This window comes from Macaca fascicularis, chromosome 3 (genome assembly GCF_037993035.2).
Source record: "Macaca fascicularis isolate 582-1 chromosome 3, T2T-MFA8v1.1".
Lineage (NCBI taxonomy): Eukaryota > Metazoa > Chordata > Mammalia > Primates > Cercopithecidae > Macaca > Macaca fascicularis.
Genome location: NC_088377.1, coordinates 88,306,082 through 88,320,174, shown reverse-complemented (window position 1 = coordinate 88,320,174; position 14,093 = coordinate 88,306,082). Strand labels below are relative to the sequence as shown.

Genomic DNA, 14,093 nt, shown 5'->3' with positions numbered 1-14,093 from the left:
CGTTTGTGAAGTTCTTTAACCAGAGCATCCAGATTTTTCTCCAAACAATATCAAAGTGGCAACAGTTAACGCAGGGCAAAGCACAGTTTTAGTCTTACTCTAAAGTACCACCCGGTGGTAAGTCGCAACTGTGGTTCTAGCAGAGGGAGTGAACAGTGACCAAATGAGAGCAAATGAGACCAAATGAGAGCAATGCATCCACACGCTGCATTAACATGGGATGCAGGTTACAGATGGCACCAGGTCACAGGGGAGCCCTATCAAGCAGCCTGCTGCTATTCCCATGGGAAAATGACTCTGGGGGAAAAAACTGTTTGATGAGAAGCATTTACACAACACGTCCACCAAAACTGAAGACTAGACCTCAGTATTAAGAAGACAGGATGCCAGTACGAAGGCTGTGAGAACACAGAGGTGTCGTGTTGATTTAACGGCTGACATGGTGGCCTGCCCCCACCCTCAGCTGACCAGCGCAGCCGGGTGCATCGACCTATCCCTCTCACCTGTGAGGACTCGGAAGGGCCGGAGCTGACCTGGACGGGGTTCAGAACCGTGGGGATCCCTGGAATAGGCCTCTGTGTTGGAAAAGTTGGGGCAGGGTGGATGAGTGGAGGGCTGTGTCCAAAGGCTGAACCTAAACTCTGCTGTCGGCTTAGGATCTGCTGATGCATGTGGAGAGAGACGGGCGCAGACGAGTAGGTGAAGCTCAAGGCTGGGCTGTGCGTGGGAGATTAAAAAAGACGACCATCACTTAAATGCTGAGCTCATACAAGTACACAAGATCTGCAGCTTTCTATCTATAATTTTACCATCCCAAATCAAATTTGTTTAAATGAGAAGGTAGGATTATTGCCAAGCACCTTGAAAACTTCTAAGGGAAAGATGAGCACTGAGATGAGACACGCATGTGCGTGCACATACACACGCAGACCTGAAACAAGATTCTGCAAAAACGGAAATAAAAGGCATCAGCTCAATAATAACTATTTATTGCAATAACAAACTTTATATAAAAAAGAGAATGGGTGACTACATGCTTTATAGGACTTTTATTGGCTCTTAGTTCCGTATGTTCCTGTGTATGGAGCAATTCCTTTAATCTTAGCTCACACCGCACGCTTTCATATGTCTCCAGATCTTATTACAAGAGGAAAGAAAATCAATTGGTTAAATGTGTTTTGAACACCATGCTTGTCATATCACTCATTTGTTTGTAAAGATGGAAAGCTTGGTTCATCCAGAATGCCACCTAAAGAATTTCCATCAGTGCCGTCTGGTTACAGAAGCTGATGGATTAACCTCTCCCCACTGAAATCAGTGATCAATGGGCTTCGATGGAGGAATATTCCAGTGGGAGAGCACTGCTCCCTCTTCTAGCTAAACAGCATTTAATGTCTATTAAAGCCCATTATGCATGCTAATGCCTGTCACTACTTTATTATGCCACACTATTTCCCAGGCTACAGTAAGTCCTGAGGAAGCAGTGATATTACCTAAAGATTTCTCGACTAGCAGGCAATGCCAAATCATTCTTTGTGCCAGCGTGGTTTTGGAATCAAACCCTCTTAAAAGAACGGAGTGTTCTTAAGGAATTTGCCAATGGCTTAAAAATGCATGAAAAACTAATAATTGCATCCATGGAAATTTCTTTTTAAAAAAATAATCAGTAAAAAAAAATTTTATATATATGTATATATTTCTCCCTATCCTGCTGTGTAATACCCAGAAAGAATCAGGGTTTCTTGTAATGTCAAAGTCAGAATTCACGCAAATTTGCAATCTGGTGGGTTAATTACTATGGCTGTTAAGCGCATTAACGGAGAATAAAATAATTACAATAGCAAAATTCAAACCATTTCAACAACTTTAAGTAATAATTCCAAAGATATACTCTGTTCATTAACATGACTCTACATTTTGCCTATTTGACTACAATCCATAACAGGCAGCTTCAATGGGATTACATTACTATTATTTCTACAGAGAACCTTACATTACAATAGCTTGCCCATTTAAGACTGAATATCATTAAGAATACCCTAGGAGAATTTCACCAGGCTTTGAGGAACTCTCCTTTCATTCTGCATTGTATTTCTTTAATAAAGGAAAGCAGAAACATGGTGAAAACAGTCATTGTTCACAGTAAGTTAGGGAGAAATCAGTAATAATATTCCGTTTCTGCGGCGTTATAGTTGCTGCCAGTGTTTCCAAAAGCAAGCATGAATGATTACGGCAAGACTTAGCTAAGGTAGCTGTGTGGATGATTGATAGGGCATTAATCAAAAGATGCATATCTGCCTCAGAATTTGTTCACAAGCTTTCTTCTAATAGCTGATTTCATGTTCACTGAGCTCTATGCCAGTTTGTCCAATTTATTTTTCAGTGTACAGGCCATTCATCAAAAAACACAATGATTTAACAGCCCCCCTTCCTTTGGGTGAATGAGTATTACTAAGTGTAACTACGTTACTCTATTCATTAAATAAACAAAAACCAAAATAACCCACTTCACATATAATTACCATGGCACACAGACTTTGTATGTATCTCCAAACACCTTTCCAGGGTTCTAGGAGACTAGACTATCTGGCAGAGTTGGGAGAGGGTCCCTGAAGATCATTTACACTTCTAATTCTGGGAGACATGACATTTGGGGGTTTAAAAAGTCAGTACTTAATTAAAAAATAGAGACAATTCAAAAAACATTTCACAAAGCAAAATACACCCTTGATTTTATACATAAGCAACTCACAGGCGTTCACAGACGGATAAGGGAAGTACATTTTTTGAATGATGTAGGAGGCTGGGCGTGGTGGCTCACGCCTGTAATTCCAGCACTTTGGGAGGCCGAGGCGGGTGGCTCACTTGAGGTCAGGAGTTCGAGACAAGCCTGACCAACATGGCGAAACCTCGTTTCTACTAAAAATACAAAAACGAGCCGGGCGTGATGGCACACACCTGTAATCCCAGCTGCACAGGAGTCTGAGGTAGGAGAATCGCTTGGACTGGGGAGGTGGAGATTGCGGTGAGACAAGATTGCACCACTGCGCTCCAGCCTGGGTGACAGAGCGAGACTCTGTCTCAAAAATAATAATAATAACAATAAATAAAAATAAAAAAATAAAAAGATGTAGGAGGTGTCCTTACAAAAGACAAGGCTCAGCATTCCCACCGCAGTTTCCTAGGTCCACGATCCTCCTTGTCCTCGGGGAGCAGGGGTAGGGGTTCTGAAAGCTCTCGACATACTTTGGCCATGTCCCCATTCAGGGCCCCCACCTTTTTGCTGATAAAACCAGGTGACGGGAATAAATGTTCTCTAAAATCCACATCAATGATTAGACTGCAAGGGCTGTGAGAGAACACACAGTGGACGGTGATCATGAGCCTTCAGGGCTTACTCATAAGAAGCCAGCAACAGAACACTCTCCTCCTCCTCATGCACAGACCTGGGCTGAGGCAGGGTATGGGACAGCTTGTCTGGACCCAGAAGGGTTGGCCCTCAGCCTTCTGCTGTCGCTCCTGCCAGGGACTGTGTGCAAGAGGGCTGCTCCACTCCAGATGACAAAGCCAATTCAGAATTTGATGACAAAAGTAGAAAGTTCTCAGCTCTGACACAGTATCACTTAACAGATTTGGAAGTCAAGGCTCCTCTGCTCTCAGAACACTGCCATCAGAGTGCTGGGGCTGAGGACAGGCGATGACTGGGCACAGCACACGGATGTCGAGAGTCACAGACAAAATGCCCACGAGAAAGGATGCCTGCCACGCACACCCTCAACCCTCTCGGGCAAGATCAAGGTATGAAAAGATTCTCCTGAGGTTTTCCCACTGCGGGGATAAGAAAACCTGAGCCACCACAGCCTCCTCCTTTAAATCAAAGTGGGGAGGGCTGTGGAGGAGGGGAGTCCCGCATCCTTTTGCCTCCTGTCACAGCACGAGCCCCTCTGCATGTTCAGCACTCACAGTGTCCCCTGCCTGGAACCCTTGGCTTCCAGAGCTCAGAATGGCCACCTCCTTTTTAACATTCAGGTTCCAGCTCCTCAGAGGGGCCTTCTTAGACTCATGCCCCATCAAAACGAGCCCCCTCTGCACCTCCTTGCCCCATCATTTTCTACTGCGTGCCAGTTCTATTCTCATGGCAGCATGCAGTACTCTCTATAACTCCTTCTGTCTCTCCATCCAGGAGGCAAGGTCCAGCTGGGCCGGGCAGCGTGGCTGGCAGAGCAGACGCGCAGTACTGAGTCAACAGGTGACTGAATCTCTTCTTCAGTGTCTATTAGTTTCCTGTTGCTGCTGCAACGAACAGCCCAAACTGAGTGGCTTAAAACAACAGACACGGTTTATTATCTTACAGTTCTGGAAGTCAGAAGTCTGCAATAGGCTGGTGGGGTTGCATTCTTCCAGACGGTCTAGGCTCCCTGCCTCTTCCGTTTCCTGGAGGCTGCCCACATTCCTCAGCTCAGGGGTTCGCATCACTCAGGCCTCCTCCTCCTCCTCCTCCTCTGACCCTAACTTGCCTCTCCTGCCTCCCTCTCACAAGGGCCCCTGTGATTACATCACTGCCACCCACACAATCGAGGATCATCTTCTCATCTCAAGATTCTTAGCTTAATCACACTTGTGAAAGTCCTGGTGTGGAAGGGAACCTATTCACAGGACCTGGGGATTAGGATGTGGACATCTTTGGGGCTGTTATCCTGCCTACCACACTCAGAAGAATCACCTCAAAGAAAACTATGTTTTCCTCTGAAAACTACAATTTGACAACATGTCTGTAAAGCAGCATTACACAAACGAAGCTAGAGTCTACATCCATTTCCTTCTGTAGCACTTCAATGGCACAGGACAGACTTTGCTGATTAAAGAGATCAGAATTAGAAACAAAAGGTAAATTCTACTTTTAGGGGCCCTGAGTAAGAACCTTCCTAAATAGTTCATGTATTCATTCCACAATTTCTCACAAATAGAAAGTATTACTATTGTTGAAAAATATTTTTTTTTTTTTAGATGGAGACTCGTTCTGCCACCCAGGCTGAAATGCAGTGGCGTGATCTTGGCTCACTGCAACCTCCGCCTCCCAGGTTCAAGCGATTCTCCTGCCTTAGCCTGCCAAGTAGCTGGGATTACAGGCATGCACCACCACGCCTGGCTAATTTTTGTATTTTTAGCAGAGACGGGGTTTCACCATGTTGGCCAGGCTGGTCTCGAACTCCTGACCTCAAAAGATCCACCCGCCTTGGCCTCTCAAAGTGCTGGAATTATAGGTGTGAGCCACTGCGTCCGGTCTATAGTTGAAATTGTTAATAATCTCTTATACCTTCTCTAAAGCAGGACATAATCTACAGTCTAAACCTTGGTACCTGTGCTTCCCATGCTCATGGCCTCCACGTTTCCGTTCACCCCACTCTTTCCAAGGAGTCACCAGAGGAGATCAATTTTATGTTCTGATTCTGAATTCTCTGCATTCAACAATTAATCTGTTATTATTTTTAAAAATTACTTTTATAGCTTTTGTTTCTAAATAACTACATGAAAGATGGGGGTAATTTAAGACAGTAACAATAAACATTTATAAAACTGTGACTTGTAACTGTTAATCTATAGTCAATAAGATCAGTAGAAAGAAAGTGTTAGATGGCCCAGATCTTCCCAAGCAACGTGCTAACACAGTCAGAGGCCTCCTGAGGTGAGTAAGTGTAATGGAGGGAAAGAGAAAGAAGTACCAAGGTCATCAAACTCTTAGGAATACAGCCCAGGCCCGCTTCTCTGTGCATTCCTAATGTCCACCCCAGATACTGCTGGCAGCAGGATGTGGAGGAGCTTCCAGAGACCAGTGTTCCTCACAATACACTCTCAGAAACACTATTCTAGGGCAACAATTATAAAGCCAGAATAAGTTAATTTAAAAATTAATTTGCCCTTTATTTTACTAAAGAGCAGACAAGGAGAAAAATGTGGATATTACATAGCTTACTAATCAGAGCTGATGTATGGGAACTGGGTTGTTAGTTTGAAAGGGCATTCCACTGGATGCAGGGTCTAAATAAGGATAACTTCTCAGTCAGTTTCATCTTCATATTCAGCTCTGAGCTCAGTGAAAGGTGATTAACAAACTGTTGTCTGACTGGGAACCATTTTTTCTTTTTCACAAAGACTTCAAAATAAAATTCTCAAAGTCTGAATCTTTAAGAAAGTTCTGATGTAAATATACATCAGAAATCAGATATACAAAGTGTTGTCAATACTCTTAAAAAGCGTGATCAAATTTTGCAAACTAGTCCTTGTCTCTTAGCATTACTGTAAACAGCACAGGAAGTCTCCTTTCTGGGAATCTCAACAATTATACCCAACAGGACAAAACAGAGTGCAGGTAAAAGGAAAACTGTTAAGCAACCAAAATAAATGTCCTAAAGTCTACCCACTGCATATCATTAATTAATTCGGCAAGTTTTAACTGAGTACTTTATACAAATACCATTTATATTTCCAAAGAAAAAATAATTACTTGTAACCAGAAAGTTACATATAATTTAAAATTAATACATTAAACCTGGAAATGCATAATCATGCTTGGCTTTCACAATAAATATTTATTTTTTTCACACCAAGGAAGTGATGTAAGGCAACATTAGTACAGAAACCCTTGTAATCCATTCTGCTAATATAATTTATATTTATTTCCAAAATGATATATAAAATGGAAACACTAAAAGTTCATGCTGCAGAAAATCAACCATTAAACATTTATTTACCCTACCATACATATAGGCACTTCAGTCATTAATGTTCAAATCAAATGGATAAACCCAATTAAAATAGTGTATGAGAAAAGCTTATGTTTTTTAAATGCTTCAGGAATTCTATATATGGTGGGGGGGGGGGGGTCAGAGTGCTGGGGATATACTGGATTCCTTAACAATGGTACTATAAATAAAGCACCATAATATGGCTTGCTGTAGCCCTTTAAATTGGAATAGTAAGTAAGAGCTGATTACAACATTCAAGAGATTTGTTTCTACATAAAAATAAAGAAAACAATTGAGGAAAGTAAGAAAAATGTCAAGAGGCCATATCATCCAGCCACCACACACTCAAAGGTAAAAGCTACTATTTTATTGTTTGATGATTTCAATCCACAGGACATTCTTAACCCTTCCCTAAAATAACAGCTTTTTCCTAGAGTTGCCATGGAATATCTCACTCCCATATAATCGCAGTGCCGGGGTTTCTGCACCAGCACATGATGTATGTGGGGAAAAGGCACAGAAGGATGTGGGAAGCTGAGCAGAAGGGAAGTCTCTTCGGTTTCCAGGATCATCTCTGAAATCTCTCAATGACCCAGCATGGCGTGCACAGAGCTGGGCAGGTAGGTGATGCATTAAAGAACTAAGCCACAGGCAAGCCCTGGTGTGAGTGGTAATCACACTCCATCACAAAGGTACCAGCTCTCAGTCCAACGTGAAGAGTAACGAATATGTGGCACCTCTGGATTCTTGGGAAATGTCTTGTAAATGTAAAATCAACTCTGTCTACCCGCCACCTACAAAACACTTCTTCCAATTGCCTTGGTTGTTAAATTTCATTCATGCTGAGAGGTTTTTCCCTTCTGTAAGTTCCGTAAGTTGAATTTTTTCAACATCCTTAAAAGAAACTCATGTGATAGTATCAGGATGTATTCCTTTAGGTCAGGGCACTGGAATTAAGAAAATTCATGCTGCAACAAACCTAGTTTTCTACAGGCTGAAGAAGAATCCAATGAGTATCCCACCTCTCCTAACTTGTTTGCTCATGAAATCAAGATTGGAAGTAAAGTCAGGCAACAAGAACCACTGAGATAACATGGTACCAGAATGTGAGAAACTTACTTTAAGAAAATAGAAGGGAGAGAGACACATTCAAAGCCAAGCCAAAATTCCTGGCTAGTTTGTGACTGTTGCACTAAGAGGTCATCCTCACTTTGGTTACAGTCGTAGAATTCGCTGCACAATAGTTGCCATTCAAAGAACCATTTTTTTTTTCCAGTTTTGCAGAGAATGGGCCAACAGCTATCATTATTTGTATATGTGTAGGGACACACATGCATGCATGTGCTTCTATTTGAGAGGGAAAAAAAATAAAGCTTCCACTTCCATCTATAAAAGTTTCCAGGGCAAGTTTATTGGAAATCCAGCCCAGCCTCAGAAGTAAAGAGTACACAAATAAAGACCCACATGCTCTTAAGCATCTCAACATTTACATTTAGGCATATGCTTTCTGAAAAATGCTTTGGAGAAAAATACATTAGGCTTTACATTATGAAAGTGATCTAAAAAGCTGAAAAGCCACTTGCCATTAAGCAGCCAAATAGACATGACCTCAATGAACATGAATAGCAGTAACAAACTCTCACATGAGATCTGGCTCATCAAGTATGTTAGACATGGTTAGAATAATCATATGTTAATATATCCATAATCCATTTCTTCAAAACATCATCAGATATTATTATTTGTATTATAAATAGCATTTCCTGCCAATGCTTTTCACCATGTCTCTCATTTGAGGATTTCTAAGAGAGAAAGAAGTGTGTCTGGTGAACACTCAGAGTTAGACCCACCAGGTTGAATTCGTGGTTCTGTCATGTGAGTAACTGAGTGCCTTTGATTCAGCCTGCTAACCTCTATGAACATCAGTTTCCTCACCTGTAAAATTAAACAGCCTTGTGGGGGGCCTCCAGGGAAGGCCCTTAGATTTCCGGTCTTCCAGATCTAAGGCCCTAGCTCTTAGGCCCTTCCTATTGTCCTTAGATCTGTGGTCCAAGATGCTGTGGTATAACCTGGCCCCTGCCTGTGTCGCCAACCTTGTGCCTTGGCTAACCCACCCCGTGTTTTACTGTCATCTGCTGACGGTTCCCCCAGCGCCTTACTCCTCCCACCTCAGGGCCTTCACCTGCTAGGCCTTCTTCTTAGAAAGTTGTAGAAAGCTTTCCAGGGTGTGTTGTCATCATCCTATAAGTCACTGGCCAATCCCCTGAATTAGGCCCTTGGTGCTATTGTTTCTTAACATCTGGGTCATTTCCTTTACAGCACTGACCAGAACGCTTACAAACTCCTTTGCTCCTTTGTTCATTCATTTGTTACCTTAGAAGTTCCTTTGCTCATTTATTCGTTTATTCATATGCTTAGAGGCTTTTCCCTTCCGTAACTTCCATGAAAGTGGGGGTCGTGTCTCTCTCAGGCATTTGTGTAGCCACCATTCCACCAGTACAGCGACTAGCAGAGAGTTAAGCTCAGCTAAATATTTGTGGAATTAATAACTGATTAAATGAAATACTATGTAAAACTAACTACCACATCAGGTAATATTAATTACTTTTAAGGAAGTAAATGAGAGCTATCTTTTTAAGGTGGTATTAATTACTTTACTGAAAATGGGGGAAGGGAATGTCATCTCCAAATTTTTAGAAGATGGAATGATAATCTTAAAGACGTCGGCAATTTGGCACTATATTTATCTGTTCTTCCGTATGTTTCTCAATTCATTTGTGTGTTATTTCTCTGACATAAGCAAGGTGTTTACTAAGCACAGAGCCAAGGAGCTATGGAGGCTGAGCTGACTTCCAGCCTGCCTCAGGCAGCATCAGTGGACCTGCCAGATGCACTCTTACTCCAGTGTCCTAGTGTCAGAGAGGGCTGATGATCCACGAAACAGAAGGCACAACTTGCCCTCCTGTCATCAGGCTGAGCTCATCAGTGCTGGCAGCAGAAAAACACCGCACTGTTTTGTGAAGCTGGAGATCTTGGCACTCAGAGAGGTGATGTGCAACATGGGAATGTCATTTTCACTGAGATCTCTTTCCTGGTCACACCAGACTTAAAACCACTAAGAATATAAAACCACTTTCATTGTAGCCATTAAATAGAAAGTGAGAAAGTGATACCCAGTGGATTAGAAATGAGTGGAGTACTCATTTCTTCATCCCATTTACATTTGCTGGAAGACTACAGAAGAAGGGTGTCATTTTAAACACCTTCTCTTCCAAGGGTGGCTCAATTCCCTAGGGAGAAGGTTTTAGCGAAGGTAAACTATTTTAACCTACTGTGATTCACTGGCTATTTACAACCTTAGCCTTAACTATGTAGAGTGGGGGGTACTGGCTGTATTTGATAAATATGAATTATCTAGTTTTAGATGGGGAGTCTTCCAGGTGATGGAGAAGCTACAACTTCTTGAAACATGCAATATTTTATAACATACTTTTCAACGTGCATAGAATTATTTTTGAAAGTTATTTTAATTATGAGATTTTAAAAGACTTGTCAGGTACGTCTAGACAATGCATTTTTAAAAATCTGACATAATCAAGTACTGTTATAATATGCCGATGGGCTTTTGTGAATAAATACTGGTTTTATATGGTATTTTTATAGTAGTCTGGATTATTAAGTAAATATATAAACTTAAAATAGACATTTGCTTTTTTAATCCTTTATTTTCTATTCACCCCTCTGTCTCTGTATCTATCAATCTATGGCCACGAAATAATATAACACTCACACAGATTGCAACTTTCAGAAAACCAGAATTATTCAACTACTATGTAGAAAACTTACTTTAATAAGGGAATGATGAGAATTCTAATTACTCATGAGAGAGCTCCTTTATTTATTTACTCAAGAACCGTTTAGTGAATGGCGTCAATATGAGAGAACGCAGGTGTCACAGGGGTGGGAAAAAGAGGTACACAGTGGTTGGCTTTTTGGTGCTTGTGTTCTATTGGAGAGAAATGGATAGCAAACTACTAAAGGAGAAAGAAAATACAGAAATGTCAAATAGTGGTAAATGCTATTACAGGCATCTTTAACTGCATTTGCACTAGGGCACAGATGTGAAGAAGACAGCTACGGCATTTCTTAGAAACTGAGTATCTTTAAACATTTAATGACATGTTTAGAAATGTAAACATCATTACGGATGCACTGCCAATACCAACAGCAAGTCAGGTATTAGAAAACATGTAAGTGTGAAAGTCAAGTGTATTTAGAGTAAATTAACAAGCAGGAAACTGGAGTGCTAGTGCTGATGCCCACTAGGCACGGAACTTTGCTAACTTCATCTTGCAAAGACCCACCGGGCTTATGTGTAAAACAAGAATAAGGCCAGGTGTGGTGGCTCACGCTTGATATCCTAACACTTTGGGAGGCCGAGGCGGGTGGATCGCCTGAGTTCAGGAGTTCGAGACCAGGCTGGCCAACATGGTGAAACCCCGTCTCTACTAAAAATACAAAAATTAGCTGGGCACAGTGGTGGGCCGCTATAATCTGAGCTACTCGGGAGACTGAGGCAGGAGAATCACTTGACCCTGGCAGGCAGAAGTTACAGTGAGCCGAGATTGTGCCACTTCACTCCAGCCTGGGCAAAAGAGTGAAACTCTGTCTCAAAAAAACAAAAACAAAACAAAAAAGAATAACACCACTTGCTTTGCCAAATAGCTGTGATGTGAGAACGATGAGTGAGCCTGAGACTTGCACCTGCCCTGTTAGTCAGCATGTCTCAGAGGCCAAACGCACCTGAAGTCCACTTTGTCTCCTGTACCTTTCACTGTTAAGAAGGTTAGTTACCTTTTCTAGATGTCTCCTTGCTTCTTTCCTTTCTCAGATCCTCTGGTGCTACCACTAACTGATTATTCCTGAAGTTAGTTTTTAGATCTCAGAGAATGAAACTTAGAGCAGGAGTAAGCAAGGCACTAGCACTCCTCCAGCTAAAGAACTGGCAAGTGATGCCAATTATGACCATTATTATCATCATTATATGGGAAACCGATCTCATCTTGGGTTATCTGCATTACCTGCTCTGTGTGAGAATAGACATATAGTCCTAAAATACAGCAAATGTGTACTAAAGAGGGAGAGATTGCACTGAGAGAGAAAAGATGCAATCCAAAGTCTCAAAGGCAAGAAAGAAAATGAGGACACAACGGGCTCAGGTCACCCAACTGTCACAGCCTCCGAGGACTGGACTGGTCTTTAAGTGAATCTCTTCTTCCATCTCTAATGATATAAGGAGGTGTGGTATAGCTCCTTGGAGACAAAATGGGCAATGATGATTTCAAGTCAGCAGATTGCCAGTCTGTTAAGTACTGACCCTAACTAGCTTAACTAGATGAAGATGAGGAGACCAGGAGACCATAAGGACTAAGAAGGCTGGGGTAGGAATAAATAAAGATAGCATCATGACCATTTCTTTACCATATTCTAATCTGTGTCCTTTAGATGCTGCAAAAAGTCAAGAGAGCTGGGCAGAGAGCAAGAGGAAAGAAAAATTAAAGAGAAACAAGAGAAATGAACGTTCATGAAGTGATTTTGTGTGTTATCTTTCTGACTATCACCATGTGCCACATTTCTGCTACTTGGATGCTATGACTTTAGTCAGGCCATTTGAACAATTGCAGTAAAGTGACCTCCAGTCCATGTCAGTCTATGACCCATGAATATTTACCAGGAGTGCAGGAACAGCCAGGCCAGGGTTCTGAGACTGGCGTGCTTCCTCGGGGCCAGACTGGGATGGAAAGCAGCGTAGCACAGACAGGTCTGTGATGGCTCCTCTCCTGGATGAACCATCCCAGCTCAGCTCCCCCAGAAACTTCACCCCAGGTAGGAATCTCATCCTGCCATTGCAGATCCACACCAGCTTTAGTAAAATGTGCCTTCTTCCTATATAGTGGGTGTCTTATCTGTAGTTTACAGATGTGAAGACTAAACTTCAAAAAGCGGAGAGGTAAGTTAGGTTTGTATAGCTGGTTGGTGGCAAAGCTGGAATCTGACCATAGACATATCCAACTCTAAAGCCTATATTTGTGACTACAGTGGCTAATCTGGAAAGTGTGCCAGGACCCCTCCCTGTGCACTGGCTGCTATCACAGTTGCTTGCAGCTCTCCACATTTCCGCACTTTAGTGACCATATGAAAAGAACAAAGAAAAACAGCAGAAAATGACATCATATTAAAATTAGGATCTACCACATTTAAATATTAACTTGCCTACTGAAGAACATTGCTGATAATTGAACAAGAATTAAAACTGTAATGGAGAACATTAGGGAAAGACAACAGTATTCATTATTTTTACTAAATGTGGGTATTTTGCTACTGCAAACACTTTTTTTTCTGAACTGTTGAAGTTTCCCTAATTGTATATCTACCATGGAAGACCCATCAATGAACAACTAATGCTACTGCCCATTCATAGAAACAAACAAAATCTCACTTATTAAAACCAAGGCTGGTGAAAACATCCGTTAGTATGTATTTTTCAAGCAAGGAATTATTCGCGATTAACAAAACTACAATTCAAAAAGATGGCTAGTAACTGAATTCTTAAATTATTGGCAAAAAATTTAGCGGAAATGAGAGCTAAAGTTTATAACCAGGATTGCTAAATTAATTAATTCTATGTCTATTATAGCATTAATAGTCTAATAATTATGAGACTAATTCTATGTCTCAACCATTTGTGAGCTGGCTTAGTTCAAACAATAAATGATCAGCTAATTCACCTAAAATTCACACGTTGGCTTACTACTTATTGACATCAGTCCAAGTTGATCATTAGCAGTAAGAAATGTTTTATGTTAATCATGTTTACAAAAGTCTGTGCTTGCACCTTCACATGCAAGAACAGACATGAGGTGCTTCATGGAAGGAAGTGTCAAAACACTTTCTGTCAAGCAAGGAATTACCCACGGTTAACAAAGGTGTATGGTCCAAATAAGGATCTTTCAGATTAAGCTAAAAATACTTAACAGAAAAATACTTAAAACAGAAAGTATTTAAGTAAAAATACTTAACAAAGAAATATTCTTTTGCCAGATTTCCTCTGATAACTTTGCCTTCCAATGTCATCTGCACTCCATCAGACGAAAAGCCCTTCTGCTTCTCTCTCCCTCCCAATGGACTCCTTTCTCTTAAGAGTTGTAGGATAAGACTTCTGCCATGACTGGTCTTTTTATTTCTTTTCGTGTTCTGTACGTGTCTCATACAACCAGGTTTGAAGTCAGTTTTCCTCTAGAGAACATTACTACAAGGAAAAAGCTGTATAAAAAATTGGCCATACTC

The 14,093-nt window shown here is 41.3% G+C and overlaps 1 protein-coding gene across 15 annotated transcripts in view; it reads right to left on the bottom strand.

The window, feature by feature from the left end:
* GLI3 (GLI family zinc finger 3) overlaps window positions 1–14,093 on the bottom strand; it is a 280,541-nt gene that overhangs the window by 64,785 nt on the left and 201,663 nt on the right. For all 15 annotated transcript variants that reach the window (XM_065542082.2, XM_074036582.1, XM_074036580.1 and 12 more), the window contains one exon: window positions 504–717. In XM_065542082.2, coding sequence (XP_065398154.1) covers window positions 504–717 — 214 coding nt within the window. The remainder of the gene's footprint in view (window positions 1–503; window positions 718–14,093) is intronic.